The sequence below is a fragment of the Lepidochelys kempii genome, chromosome 2, assembly GCF_965140285.1.
Source record: "Lepidochelys kempii isolate rLepKem1 chromosome 2, rLepKem1.hap1, whole genome shotgun sequence".
Lineage (NCBI taxonomy): Eukaryota > Metazoa > Chordata > Testudines > Cheloniidae > Lepidochelys > Lepidochelys kempii.
The window spans coordinates 269,408,982-269,424,381 of record NC_136381.1 but is presented as its reverse complement, the minus strand read 5'-3'; the positions used below and the strand labels follow the sequence as shown (position 1 = coordinate 269,424,381).

Sequence of the window (15,400 nt, the reverse complement as noted above, 5' to 3'; positions counted from 1 at the left end):
CATCAGATTCCTTTTGGCCCAATCTTCCAATTGGTCTAGGTCCTTCTGTATCCTATCCCTCCCCTCCAGCGTATCTACCACTCCTCCCAGTTTAGTATCATCCGCAAATTTGCTGAGAGTGCAATCCACACCATCCTCCAGATCATTTATGAAGATATTGAATAAAACCGGCCCCAGGACCGACCCTTGGGGCACTCCACTTGATACCGGCTGCCAACTAGACATGGAGCCATTGATCACTACCCGTTGAGCCCGACAATTTAGCCAGCTTTCTACCCATCTTATAGTGCATTCATCCAGCCCATACTTCCTTAACTTGCTGACAAGAATACTATGGGAGACCGTGTCAAAAGCTTTGCTAAAGTCAAGAAACAGAATATTCCTGTCTGTGTGTCTTTTTTGTAACTTAAGGTTTTGCCTAGAGGGATTCTCTATGTTTTGAATCTAATTACCCTGTCAGGTATTTACCATCCTGATTTTACAGAGATGATTCTTTTTTACTTCTATTAAAAGTCTTCTTGTAAGGAAACTGAATGCTTTTTCATTGTTCTAAGATCCAAGGGTTTGGGTCTGTAGTCACCTATGCAAACTGGTGAGGATTTTTACCAAACCTTCCCCAGGAAGTGGGGTGCAAGGGTTGGGTGGATTTTTGGGGGAAAGACGTGTCCAAACTACGTTTTTTCAGGAACCCAGATAAAGTTTGGTGGTGGCAGTGGAAGTCCAAGGGTAAAATAGTTTGTACCTTGGGGAAGTTTTAACCTAAGCTGGTAAAAGTAAGCTTAGGAGGTTTTCATGCAGGTCCCCACATCTGTACCCTAGAGTTCAGAGTGGGGAAGGAACCTTGACAATGGTGGACGCTTTTATGGACACGCACAGAATGTAGGTGTAGACAAAATCACATTATAAAAAAGGCAAACCCTTCCCTAAGCACCCTGCCGCCACTTGCACGCTGGGATAGCAACCACAATGCCCTGCTCTCTGTGGCGTTGCAAGAGCTGCTCATGTGGCCGTGTGCCACAGTCACAAGGAGCACAGTGTGAACACCCAACAGCGCTTTCCCTGCAGCGCTCTGTGAGCAGCGCAGTAACCGCAGCACTGCACACCTGCCAGTGTAGACATCGCTGCAGTAGAGTCCTCACGTTCAAAACCCCCAAGTGCTGCCGTACGGTTAAATACAAATAATAGAATTTATTTTCATAGAATCATTCATAATTCATGGAAATCATCACATTTCACAGCAAATCAAAAGCTAAACAGGAAAATATAGGAGAACTAATTACATGATTACAGGCAGGCTATATCCATGGGTAAATGTGGGAGCACTGTGGGAGTTACACAGCAGTTAGAACTGGTTGAATATTTAAAAAACATTTAGTCACAAAGAGTTTAGCGAATAGACGTACTGAATTGAATGTAAAAAAATATTTGCAAATTGTGAAGGTTTCATGAATTTCCAGATTATTGGTCTGAAAATTGACATCATGGATCATTTGTTATCTTCTTGTTTACAAAATTTCCCCCCAGAAGCAGAAACAATATCATGTGACTTGGGTGGTCAGTCACAACTTACAAATATCGAATACTGACTAGTCTGAATGAACTGCTTGCGAACAACCAATGAGCTGGGAACTGTTGATCCAAACTGATCAGTGAATACTTATGAATGGTTATTTTAATGAACAGATTCTGATGTCTGTAAATGATTCCTGAACAGAAATACGGTCTACATTTACCACCATATTGACAGCAATATTAGTCACAATTAATATAATACATCAACCCTAGCTTATTCCAACTTTTAGTCCAGAAGAGATCTAAGAGCTGTAACCAGAGTCTTCAATGGAAGCAACACATGTTGTTAATAAAGACCAAATGCTAAGGGCTTCATTTACTCATAGCTTGTATGCATTAGCTGTAGGGTATGACAGTACAAAGCTGACTAAGAAGCTGATACAACTGTAAACTTCTGTGAAGAAAAAAAAGAGGAGGTGAAAGTGTTACAAAGCACAAACTCCATTCATCACTAGTGGCAAAGTGGCAAGAGAAGGAGAAATTATAGTAAGTCAATCATTTAGAAAACCAGCCTTTGATTTTTGAAAATACAGAAGAGAATGCTTCTAAAATATCTTGTATCAGAGTAACATCCTCAGCAGCTCTTTCCCTGAGTTCACGTAGCTGTTCCTGGTATTGAATATTTATTTTCTCTAAAGCTTTTTTCCTTTCTTGTCTCTGGGTGTCTATCTCTCTTTTCCAACAGTTTTCATTATTTGAGACTTCTTTCTTAAATTTCTCATCTATTTTCTTAATTTTTTCATCATACCAAGATTTCACTTCTCTTATATTTTTTTCCCTCTCTTCCTGACAGTATTTTCTCTTCTCCTCGATATTTTCTTGAAGTTTCTTCTGAGCATATTCATACATCTCATTAGTATAATGTGAGCCTCCATTCTGTTGCACCATCTTATCAGTCATTGCAATCAGCTCTGAAATCTGGTCTTCCTTCTCCTGTCCTTCTGCTTTGTTGTTAAAAGCGCAGCATCGATTCTTGCACTTTTGCATCAACTTCTCAAGATCTTTGTCACCCAAATCTTTTAAATATTTTTCTAAAGTCGTGTCACCTAAGTCATCTTTTCTGGTGAACAAGAAGATCATGTACTGCACAGCTCTTTCCCCAAAAATGTCTTGTATTCGTTCAACTGTTTTTTTCTCTTCTTCAGTGAAACGACTCAGCTGCATCACCAGAACTATAGCATGGGGTCCTGGGGCAGAGACTAGGACACAACGCCCAATTTCTTTCATAGTTTCTTTTAAAGGAATTTTTGTGTCAAAAAGACCAGGTGTATCAATGACTGCAATGTCCCTGCCGTTCCAAGCCCTGCTCTCCTTCTTACATGTCACTGTTACTGATTGTGCTGTGATTTTAGACACAAACAGATTCTCACGGAGGATGGCGTTTCCTGTTGCACTTTTCCCACATCCAGTTTTACCAACAAGAACAATCCTTAGTTCGGATATCTCAGTGCACGGGCTGGCAGTTCTTGGGCCTGGAAGAAGTAAGTTTGACAATGTTATTGTAAAGATAATAAAGTAACAATGGGTGTGTTTGGGGATTTCCCTTTCTGTAATTATACCTATTGTAAGGCCTTAGCTAATCGGTGTGGAAACATTTTGCATGTTGGAGCGGAGCAGTAAAGTGGGTGGTTAGCACTGACAGCCGGTCACCTTTGGAGGCCTCGGTTCAGATTTGAGTGAGTTCTAAGCACACAGCAGGCTTTGGGCTGGAGGGGCCAGCACAGGGAGCAGGTGTTGTTTCTGGGAGGGATGCTGATCTGGATCCTTACTGTTCTGTTTTGGAATCACTGCTCATGGTGCAGTGTTGCCACCAGGTCTCATTAGCTCCCTGTCCAGCCTCTACTACACGCAGAGAGGAGCCGCAGTCACCAGGAGCCAGCCCAGCAATGTGGGAGCAGCAGAAAGAGCCAGGGGCAGGCTATAGAACGGGCTCCCGAGTTAGCAGAAGATGCCCAAGGAGTTTAACTTGGACCTGACTTCCCAGAGAAGTGGAGCATACCCAGCTCCAAGTGACTTCAGCTGGAGTTTTGGGTGCTCAGCAGCTCTGCAAATCAGCCCCTGCTTTATTTTTTTGGGTGATGAGGTAAAAAGAGAAAGGAAGGAGACTAGGGAGAGAAAGAATGGAATACAAAAAAAGAGGAAAAGGGGAATGGGACTGTCAAGGTTCTTTCCCCACTCTGAACTCTAGGGTACAGATGTGGGGACCTGCATGAAAACCTCCTAAGCTTACTTTTACCAGCTTAGGTTAAAACTTCTCCAAGGTACAAACTAATTTTACCCTTTGCCCTTGGACTTCCACTGCCACCACCAAACTTTATCTGGGTTCCCGAAAAAACATAGTTTGGACACGTCTTTCCCCCAAAAATCATCCCAACCCTTGCACCCCACTTCCTGGGGAAGGTTTGGTAAAAATCCTCACCAATTTGCATAGGTGACCACAGACCCAAACCCTTGGATCTTAGAACAATGAAAAAGCATTCAGTTTTCTTACAAGAAGACTTTTAATAGAAGTAAAAAAGAATCACCTCTGTAAAATCAGGATGGTGAATACCTTACAGGGTAATTAGATTCAAAACATAGAGAATCCCTCTAGGCAAAACCTTAAGTTACAAAAGAGACACACAGACAGGAATATTCATTCTATTCAGCACAGCTATTTTCTCAGCCATTTAAAGAAATCATAATCTAACACATACCTAGCTAGATTACTTACTAAATTCTAAGACTCCATTCCTGTTCTGTCTCCGGCAAAAGCATCCCACAGACAGACACAGACCCTTTGTTTTTCTCCCTCCTCCCAGCTTTTGAAAGTATCTTGTCTCCTCATTGGTCATTTTGGTCAGGTGCCAGCGAGGTTACCTTTAGCTTCTTAACCCTTTTCAGGTGAGAGGATTTTTCCTCTGGCCAGGAGGGATTTAAAGGGATTTACCCTTCCCTTTATATGTATGACAGGGACAAATAATTTGGAGAGATGGATGAAAGGGGAAAAGAGTGGAGCCTGGGGAGCAGGAGAAGGAAAACAGGAGGGAAAACGGTGAGGGAAAAGAGGAGGAGGACAGGAAGAAAACACTGTAGGAGAGGTACAGACAGTAGAAATAGATGGAGAACATGCACCATGCCCACAATAGCAGCTCTTGTCACTCTCAGTTAGGGGAGCTGATGAACACATCCAGGGGAATAAATGCACCAGAGCTGCATTGCCTGGCTTTAGAGCCAAATCCCACCTTCTCCGTGGCATGGACCCCTTAGGACCTCCATGGGTAGCCGGTCTGCACAGCAGCAGAGGAGCAATGGGATCCCAGAGAGGAGCCCTCTCTCGACAATGGCCACAGCATCCCCTGGGCTCTTCCCCTCGCATGGAGTCTGCATGGCACACAGCTAGGGGGGAGTTACACCAGGGGAAATGGCGCCTTCCCAACTGTTTCAGCCAGTGAGGCCGTTCATCAGCTGGGTAACAGCCCGGGACACCGAACGGGTGAGCAGCCCAGAGAAAGCCGCTCTGGCTGACAGGTGGTAAGTGGAGCTGCCAGCTGGGGAGGGTGGGCCTGGCAGGGTGAAGAACAGCCACCTAGAGAAACTGGCCTGGGAGATGGAGAAAATGGCCCTCGGTGATTTCATTAAAACTCCCCTTCTGAATCCCCTCTCCCTGTGGTGTTGGGCTGCTCCGGGTCATCAGTAACTGCCCTGGCCCCTGCATGGGGGAGAAATGGTGGGTAGGATTTGTGGAAGGCTCATTGGAGGAAGGGAGCTAAGTTGCACGAGAGCACTTGTCCTGCCCACAAGTGACCCCCTCACTCTTGATCAGTGAGGAGAGTCCCACCGAACCTGTGTCCACATCAGCATGACTGTCCTCAGACCAATTAGGCGGGTGCAGGGATGGGGTATGCCACAGACACAGACCATCCTTCCAACCACACCCAGGAAGCCGAGATTGTCTGTGGAGCTGGTCTAACCCACACACCTCCTGGGTGTGGTGTTCTGTCCCATCTAGTGGCCCTGAGACCACTTAGAGAGAGAGAGAAAAAATGAGTCTGCTCTCCAGCCTTAGCTAAGAGCCAACTGGCTTTTAGCTCATGCAGTAGAGGCTCATCCACTAAACTTCAGAGGTCCCCAGTTCGATCCTGCCTATTGACAACTGGGGTCTGTCGGCGTTACACCAGCAGTGCAGCCTGGGAAAAGTTCCCTGTTTGCAAAATCTGGAGAAGTGCTGGGAGGGGGTATGGGGGATTTGGGTTTTTTTCAAGGCAGTTGTGGGACTTACTGCAGCCCCCAAAGGGGTGGGATGGAGAGAGAGAAAACCTTTAGCCCAGCTCTGTTGGGTGGGAGTGTGAACTGTCAGTTCCAGTGTAAGGACAGCTCTTCAGTGAACCACTTTTGGTGTTGTCCTGGACCATAGAAAACAACTTCCCACGTCACAAAACCACTGCAAGGTTTGCCTTGATTGCCAGACCATGTCTACACGACAGTTCACAGTGACATCACTTTTGTCACTCAGGTGTGAATAAGTCACCCCCCCCAGCAATGTAAGTTACCCTGACCTACGCACTGGTGTGGGCGGCGAGATATGGGTGGGAGAAGCACAGCTACCCCAAGGCTGGAGTAAGTAAGTCGGCAGGAGAGCTCTCGGCACTAGCAGCGCCATGGCGGTTCAGCTGCGCCAATGCAGCTGGGCCGCCATGAGCTCCGTAGCGCACCCGTAGCCTGGGTCTTTGTTCAGGAGAGAACCGGCACTGACCTGCCAGGGTCTATCGCAGGTCAGGACTGAGGTGCATTGGCAGAGATAGGAGGAGGCAGCTTAACCCACACCAGCAGTCTCAAACCTTTGTCTGCAGGAGCATAGAAATGTCAAACGTTATCGTATCTAAAATGTAAGTATGTTCCTTTGACCCAAACAACAGAACCCCACCTGTACTGTCAGAGTAGAGCTGGGTGGAATTTACTGTTACTGAAAAATTTCAGGTTTCAGAGGAACAGCCGTGTTAGTCTGTATTCGCAAAAAGAAAAGGAGGACTTGTGGCACCTTAGAGACTAACCAATTTATTTGAGCATGAGCTTTCGTGAGCTACAGCTCACTTCATCAGATGCATACCGTGGAAACTGCAGCAGACTTTATATACACACAGAGAATATGAAACAATACCTCCTCCCACCCCACTGTCCTGCTGGTAATAGCTTATCTAAAGTGATCAACAGGTGGGCCATTTCCAGCACAAATCCTGGTTTTCTCACCCTCCACCCCCCCCCCCACAAATTCACTCTCCTGCTGGTGCTAGCCCATCCAAAGTGACAACTCTTTACATAATCAAGTCGGGCTATTTCCTGCATAGATCCAGGTTTTCTCACATCCCCCCCACCCCCATACACACACAAACTCACTCTCCTGCTGGTAATAGCTCATCCAAACTGACCACTCTTCAAGTTTAAATCCAAGTTAAACCAGAACATCTGGGGGGGGGGGTAGGAAAAAACAAGAGGAAACAGGCTACCTTGCATAATGACTTAGCCACTCCCAGTCTCTATTTAAGCCTAAATTAATAGTATCCAATTTGCAAATGAATTCCAATTCAGCAGTTTCTCGCTGGAGTCTGGATTTGAAGTTTTTTTGTTTTAAGATAGCGACCTTCATGTCTGTGATTGTGTGACCAGAGAGATTGAAGTGTTCTCCGACTGGTTTATGAATGTTATAATTCTTGACATCTGATTTGTGTCCATTTATTCTTTTACGTAGAGACTGTCCAGTTTGACCAATGTACATGGCAGAAGGGCATTGCTGGCACATGATGGCATATATCACATTGGTGGATGTGCAGGTGAACGAGCCTCTGATAGTGTGGCTGATGTTATTAGGCCCTGTGATGGTGTCCCCTGAATAGATATGTGGGCACAATTGGCAACGGGCTTTGTTGCAAGGATAAGTTCCTGGGTTAGTGGTTCTGTTGTGTGGTATGTGGTTGTTGGTGAGTATTTGCTTCAGGTTGCGGGGCTGTCTGTAGGCAAGGACTGGCCTGTCTCCCAAGACTTGTGAGAGTGTTGGGTCATCCTTTAGGATAGGTTGTAGATCCTTAATAATGCGTTGGAGGGGTTTTAGTTGGGGGCTGAAGGTGACCGCTAGTGGCGTTCTGTTATTTTCTTCGTTAGGCCTGTCCTGTAGTAGGTAACTTCTGGGAACTCTTCTGGCTCTATCAATCTGTTTCTTTACTTCTGCAGGTGGGTATTGTAGTTGTAAGAAAGCTTGACAGAGATCTTGTAGGTGTTTGTCTCTGTCTGAGGGGTTGGAGCAAATGCGGTTGTATCGCAGAGCTTGGCTGTAGACGATGGATCGTGTGGTGTGGTCAGGGTGAAAGCTGGAGGCATGCAGGTAGGAATAGCGGTCAGTAGGTTTCCGGTATAGGGTGGTGTTTATGTGGCCATTGTGTATTAGCACTGTAGTGTCCAGGAAGTGGATCTCTTGTGTGGACTGGACCAGGCTGAGGTTGGTGGTGGGATGGTATTGTTTCATATTCTCTGTGTGTATATAAAGTCTGCTGAAGTTTCCACGGTATGCATCTGATGAAGTGAGCTGTAGCTCACAAAAGCTCATGCTCAAATAAATTGGTTAGTCTCTAAGGTGCCACAAGTACTCCTTTTCTTTTTGAAAAATTTCAGATGTTCACACAAACAAAACAAAACACATAAAACGTTTTCAGTCTAAATCCAGTTGCCAAAAGACAACAAGTTCTTGGTTTTCTGAGGGAAAGTCAAAACTAGCCATGGAAAGCACCCACTTCTTAGGAAAAGTTTTGTTCAGTAGAAAACCCAATTTTCCAAAAAAACCCCAGCTTTGATGGAAACTTTTTGACCAGTGCTCATGAGAATCTCACACACGTGACCTAGCAACTCCTTCTCTTGTTTTTACAACGATTGCATCTGTCCTTGCAGCTGAGCAAAGAGGCCAAATTGGGGAGAGGGAACTACTGAGCCCCACGCAAACCTGTTGAGTGAGAAGAGATATTTCGGGATTTTTGGATCAACCCCCCGTGCTAGCGAGGCTCTCAATTTCATTACGGAAAATCACAAGCTGACAATTCATGTAGAAAGAAGGACAGCACAGGGAAATTGTCATTTTCTTACCCGTTTCGTCTTCAGTTTGCCATCCAGGATAAAACTCTGGCTGAAATATTTGATTTTAAAAATGTGAATATTGTAAAATGATTAGAACATAGACATAAAGAACGCATGAAATAGCAACGCATCGACCTGAACTCCCTTAGGCCACTTTGGGCATCGTTTGATTACATTTGGGAAAGCCACGTTGCAGAGGCAGCAGATCTGTAGACACGGAAGTGGCAGAGGAGTCACATTCAGGGTTAAGGATGATACCAAGGCCAGAGACACAGTAGGGAAATGGAACAAATATCTGGGTCGAGAAGCACGCTGTAAGAGGGGGTGCAGTTGTGGTAGAGGAGGCTTCTCTTGCCTAAGAGAAGCTGCTCTGCCTTTAGGAAACTAAGCTGAGCAGAGATGAGATGAAGCCACAACACAAATCTAATCTCTCTGTGAATTATATATATGTAAACCAGAGGTACTGAGACCACTGTGAGAGAGATTAGCAAGTCTGGTCTACAGCCTTAGTTAAATGCCCGCTGGCTTTAGGTTCTTGCAGTAGAGGTTCATGCCTTTAGCGCCAAAGGTCCCAGGTTCAATCCCCCCTGCTGACGACCCAGGTCTCTCAGTGCTATATATACTTTGCACCAGAACATTTCATTTAGCTGGACTCTGAAATGATCCATTTCTCATGATACTCACTGAACTTTGTTTTCCTCCCATAATGGATTCAGCCGTCTGCTAAAAAACAAAACAAAGCACGAATGAGACTCTCCTGCAGCTATTTACAAAACATACAGCAAGATTCTCCCCTGGCACACACTGGTGTAAATCAGGAATAACTTCTCTGAAGTCAATAGAGTTACACTGAGTAAAGCAACGACAGGCTGACAGAACACAACATTCAAGGAAATGCAATTTTCCCCTCACCAGAGAGGTTTGACAATGCGGAATGAGGAAGTAATAGTATTTCTAGGAAGTAAACACTAGTTTATTCAATCAATTATTTTGTTTTTATTTAAAAACAGTTACTGAGATTTTTTCATTCGTAATTTATTTTTGCATTCTTTATATATTCTTGAACGCCTAATTCAGTAAAAGTCAAGAAAACCAGTTAATAACCATGAGACAGAGACCAAATTTAACACCATTTGTCTCATTGTTTTTGCCTGACCCTGAAACTAGGGGTCACCTAATGAAATGAATAGGCAGCAGGTTTCAAACAAACAAAAGGAAGTTCTTCTTCACACAGTGCAGAGTCAACCTGTGGAACTCCTTGACAGGGGATGTTGTTAAGGCCAAGACTATAACTAAAAGAGAACTAGATAAGTTCCTGGAGGATAGGTCCATCAATGGCTATTAGCCAGGCTGGGCAGGGATGGTGTCCCTAGCCTCTGTTTGCCAGAAGCTGGGACTGAGCGACAGGGGATGGATCACTTGATGATTCTCTGTTCTGTTCATTCCCTCTGGGGCCCCTAGCATTGGCTACTCAGAAAACTACTTCCTAATAAAACAGGTCTCTGTGGAACTCCCATTTAACCATTGCACATTAGCCTTATGTCCTGCTTACATAAGGCTAATCTGCACATGCTTTCTAGCACCTCTGCCCCTGTTTTCCAGACCCAGTGAGAAGTAGGGCTTTCTGAGCTGGGCTGTATGAGGCAGGTGGGGGCAGGGGTGAGGTAGGAGGATGTCATGGGCACACAGGCTTGGTGCCCTGGAACCACTCATGAATGAAGTTCACACAGGACCCTCTGGCAGGTTGACACCCCTCAGGGCACACACTCACTAGGGCAAGCCTCCTTGGCTTCAGCACCTCTTGGGTCTGATCTTGGAGCATTTAGAACCCCTGTTCCCATCATGAGCTCCCTGCAGTGAGTCCACCTGGATAGGACAGCTGGAGAAGACCTATACATCCAACCCCCCTAAGGGGACATACACCCAACTTCGCAGTCATCAGTGACTCTCAGCAGCGAGGTAAAACAGAAGATTTATTGGTTGACTGGGACACAGAGTAGAACAGATCTTGTTAGCTCATCAACTCAGCAAATTCCATGTTGGGGAATCCAGAGCCCAGAGCCCTAGATCTCCTTCCTGAGATTTAGTCCAGGAGACCGCCTCGCTTCCAGCAGCCCATGCTCAGTCACGCCCAGTTGCCCCTCCTCCATCCTTTGTCTCTTTCCCAGAAAAACAGGTCACCTGGCCTCCACTTCTTGTTTTGTTTTCCAACACTTCCAGCTGGCTCTTGCAGAGGATGGGCCCTGGTCATCAGTTGCCATGATACAGAGTGTTGGCCATTGTCTGTGCCCAGGCAACTGGTGGCCTGGGCCCCTCCCTGCAAGGAGCCAACTGAAGGGATTGGAGAACAAAGAGATCAGGTGGCCTCCTGGCTGGGGAAAGAGACAAAGGCCAGAGGAGGGGCTGGAGAATTTCAGTTTGGAGCTGGCTGGGGAAAGAGAAGAAGGCCCAGACCTGGGGTCTGGCCTCCCTGGCCCCAAGATGGACCTGGCTTAGGGGTCCGGTTTCCTGTACCTACAAGCAGTGGTGAGCTGGAGCTGGTTTGTGTGAACCGGCTGTTAAATTTTTAAGCAGTTTTAGAACTGGTTAACTCACTTCCCTGCAGGGGGGGCTGAGGCTTTGCTGGGCTCCGGCCGGGAAGTGATGTGATTCCTCCTCCGGCCACCGGGGGCGCTGCTGCGGGAGCCACGTGGGCTGCCCCCCCGGCCCTGGGCACGAGCCCTGGTGCTGCTGCTCCCCCGGCCCTGGGGCTCCCGCTGCTGCCTGGGGGGTCCCCGGCTGCTCTGCTGGGCCGGGGCTGCGTCCTGCTGCTCGGGCTGCTCCCCGCAAGCCCCCACCACCCTGCCCGCAGACAGCCCCTACCTCCAGCCACCCCTGCACCCTCTGCCCGCAGCCAGCCCCTGCCTCCAGCCACCCCCTGCACCCCCTGCCCTGCCCGCACCAGCCCTGCACCCCCTGCCCTGTCCACAGCCAGCCCCTGTCTCCAGCCACCCCCTGCCCTGCCCGCACCAGCCCCTGTCTCCAGCCACCCCCGGACCCCCTGCCCTGCTCGTAGCCAGCCCATCTCCAGCCACCCCGTGCCCTGTCCGCACCAGCCCCACACCCCCTGCCCTGCCTGCAGCAAGCCCCTGCCGCACCCCCTGCCCTCTCTCCCGCCAGCCCCGCACCCCCTGCCCACAGCCAGCCCCTGCCGCACATACCCCCTGCCTTGCTTGCAGCGAGCCCCGCACCCCGTGCCCTGTCCACACCAGCCCCGCACCCACCATCCTGCCCGCAGCCAGCCCCTTCTGCACCCCCTGCCCTGCCTCCAGCCAGCCCCGCACCCCCTTGCCTCCAGCCAACCCTGCACCCTCCTGTCTCAAGCCAGCTCCGCACCCTCTGCCTGCCCGCAGCCAGCCCTTCCCCCCCTGCTTCCAGCTAGCCCTGCCCCACGCCCCTGTCTGCAGCTGGCCCCACATCCACTGGTGCCCTGCAGTTCCCAGGGCAGTAACCCTGCACACCTGCTTCAATGAGGGGGGCAGGGAGCAGCTGGGACCCACACATGTTCACACCCTAGGGTGACCAGACAGCAAGTGTGAAAAATCAGGATGGGGGTGGGGAGTAATAGGAGCCTACATAAGAAAAAGACTCAAAATTGAGACTGTCCCTATAAAATCGAGACATCTGGTCACCCTAGCACAGCCCCAGGGCGTGGCGGGGACCCACACATGAAACGGAGCTTGCTTCTAGCTCAGGCCCATCTTTTTAAAAAAGAACTTTCGGCGGGGTTAACATACATCCGTATTTTCCCGGACAGGTCAGGCTTTTTGGTTCTTAAATCGCCGTCCGGGAGGAATTTTTAAATTTAAAAAATTCCTCCTGGGAAAATATGGACGTATGGTAACCCTCTTGGTACAAAAAATACATACTGGGGCACATCCCTTAAATCAGAACTTTTTATCGGGAACCGATTGTTAAGATTTTGGCAGCTCATCACTGCCTACAAGCTCTGTTTTGGACTGTGTTCCTGTCATCTAATAAACCTTCTGTTTTACAGGCTGGCTGAGAATCACGTCTGACTGTGGAGTTGGGGGGCAGGACCCTCTGGCTTCCCCAGGACCCCACATGAGCGGACTCGCTGTGGGAAGCGCACGGAGGGGCAGAGGAGGCTGAATGCTCTGAGGTCAGACCCAGGAAGGTGGAAGCCGGGTGAGCTGTGTGTCCTGCAGACAGGCTGCTCACAGAGAGGAGACTGCCCCAGAGTCCTGCCTGGCTTCGTAGGGAGCAGTTCCAGAGCATCGCCCCGGGACTCCATGACTTGGTAAGTCTCAGCCTGAGTTGACTCTCCACTGTAGTTAAGCCAGGGTTCATATGTCATTGAGAATCTACACAAGGTGAAGACAGGAACCAGATCTCTGATGTGGCAGACCCAAATCCCATCCACTTAACCATGCTGCTCCCCAGAGAGATCCTGCGATATTTGTCCCTACCTATAACATAGTGTTATGCATCATCCTCTAGTGGCTGCTTCACACAAGATAACAGTCTTCTGCTGCCAGCTAATGTAGTTAGCCCTATAGCTCAAATGCTAGAACTCACTACTGAAGTCCAAGGTTCAGACTCTGATGAAGATGGGGGGCGGAAGGTGGAACTAGTCTATCCCCCCACCCCTCAGTAGCAGGTGCAAGGGGGTTGAGAAAGCCAGGGGCAGCTCAAGGGAGCCACAGTTATGGGAGGGGTTCAGGGAGCTAGGGGGGACAGGTATTTGAGGGGCAGGGGTTGCTGCTGAAGGAGAAGGAGGGGAGTGAATCTGAGCGAGCTGTTTGAAGAAGGGCAGCAGAAGGTCCTGAAACAGTCTGGAGGGGAGGTGGTGTTTTGTTTGGATCAGCTTAATCCATGCTGCCCCTGTCCTGTTTCAGCCACTGCCCCTTATTCTGCTCCCATGTTCCTCTCTACGCATCTGCTCCTGCTGCTCATCCTGTTCCCCATTCTCTGTCACTCCCCCACCTGCCCCCATGCTCACCCCCTCCTCCTGACCCCAGTGTCTGCCCCTTCCTTCTGCCCTGCTCTCTTTCCTATCGTCCCCCTTGCCAGCAGGGCCCTGGGACATCTGGGCACAGTCACTTCCCAGCTGCTCTGGGCCAGCTCGGCCCAGCACGAGAGCAGCGAGAGCAGAGGAAGAGGCAGCTGGCCGGGAATCCGTCCATCACAGGGGACCTGTTAGCGAGGACCCTGTGCAGTCCCTGCAGCCTGTCGAATGGGAGAGATGCCTGGAGGCGTGGGGGCAGCAGCTGGGAAGGAGTTGTTAGATGTGGGAGGTTAAGCCAAGATGGCTGACACAGCAGTCCTGCCCTCCCACCCCCCATGACTGTACATCATGCTACTTCGGCATCAGACCGGGTTGCCCCCATAGCAAGATCTTTCCTCCCCCTGGGTTCCCAACACCCAGGCTGCAGCTCAGGGAAGTGCCAGGGTCGTCTCCTCCCAGCCTGCATGTCCAGACCCTGGCAGGGTGCCCCAGGGATGTGGGCACCCCAGCCTGTCACCCCCTGTCACTCACCTCGACCACACCAGCCTCACCTTCCTCCCACCACCCCCATGTGACCGTGTGCCACTTGTGTGGTTCTGGGCATCAGTCCTCCAAATATGTGCCCAGGCAAACCAAGCATCCTCTGCTGCGCTTTGAGAGTCACTGATCAACTTTTAACGTCTGTATTATAAAATTATCAGTGAGTATGAAAAAAATGATACTAGAGATGAAAGCCTTTGTTACTTCTTCACATTAGATTTTTCAGCTTGAAAACCACCAGGCTTTACAGTCAGACCTGGTCATTCACATTTCATTTAGATAAATTAGCTTCAGTTAAACGATGAAACACTAAAAGTGTAATTCTTTTCAAGACTATTTTATTTTCCCCTGGTTTCAGTAAATTCCACAGACTGCAAGGAAGTATATTTGGCGGAAATTTACAAATCTAAATATTAGGCAATGTTAGCTTAAAACAGGACATTAAAACTCATCACTCTCTCTCTCTCTCTCTCACACACACACACACACTACCTCCTCTGTGCTGTTGGTTTGTTTCGGCACTCTCCTCCCAGGCTGCTGGTGTCAGATGAGAACAGACACAATCCCCTGGGGTTGTCTCTTTGTCAATAGACTGGACACACTGAGGGCAGAGGTAAAGTTCGGAGGTGCAGATAGGAAGGCAGAGGGTGAGCGCAGTGCAGTTAGGTGCCTGCAGGCTGAGCACACTGATCAGCAAACTGTGCCAAACAAGCAACCCTGGGAAACTTTTTTACAGAAACTGCCTGTAGCTTGATTGGCTGCTTGCAAAGAGGAGAAACACCACAGACAAATGCACCCTGCAGCCAAAGCCCCAAACACTCATGTGAGGAATAACACAGGCCAGGAGCAGCAGCACCAATAAGAGTTACCAGAGGTGCAACTCCAGGGGCAGGGCGAGGGGATTAGACAAGAGGGACATTCCCCCACTTTCACTCCCCCCACCCAGTGAAGAGTCTGTTAAGAAGATAGCTGCCTCTTGCTCTATTACATGCAGGTAGTGATGGCCCCTGCAGGGATTAGCTGAGGCTGAGGGTATAGGAGAGTGGCCAAGGCAGTAGGGTGCAGAGGGAGATTCTTCTCCCTCCTGTTAGCAGCAGCCCCCTCACTATCTCTCCACTTGCTGGCAGCCTCCTCCCCAGCTCCCAGTGTCTCCTGCCAAGCTGGGCAAGGAGAGGAGGG

General features: G+C 48.8%; 1 protein-coding gene across 3 annotated transcripts; it reads right to left on the bottom strand.

The window, feature by feature from the left end:
• Positions 1-1,173: 1,173 nt before the first annotated feature.
• Positions 1,174-14,920, bottom strand: LOC140905789 (GTPase IMAP family member 9). Of its 3 annotated transcripts, XM_073329268.1 has the most exons (5): positions 14,714-14,920; positions 9,358-9,393; positions 8,683-8,722; positions 5,155-5,263; positions 1,174-3,044 (listed from the first exon to the last, which is right to left on the bottom strand). In XM_073329268.1, the coding sequence occupies exons 4-5, from the start codon at positions 5,243-5,245 to the stop codon at positions 2,068-2,070; spliced, it is 1,068 nt and encodes a 355-aa protein (XP_073185369.1). In that variant the 5' UTR covers positions 5,246-5,263; positions 8,683-8,722; positions 9,358-9,393; positions 14,714-14,920; the 3' UTR covers positions 1,174-2,067. The 3 variants fall into 3 exon arrangements, with proteins under 3 accessions (XP_073185369.1, XP_073185370.1, XP_073185371.1); XM_073329269.1 differs by lacking the exon at positions 5,155-5,263 and having other exon boundaries at positions 9,358-9,396; XM_073329270.1 differs by lacking the exon at positions 5,155-5,263.
• Between the last annotated feature and the right edge of the window lie 480 nt (positions 14,921-15,400).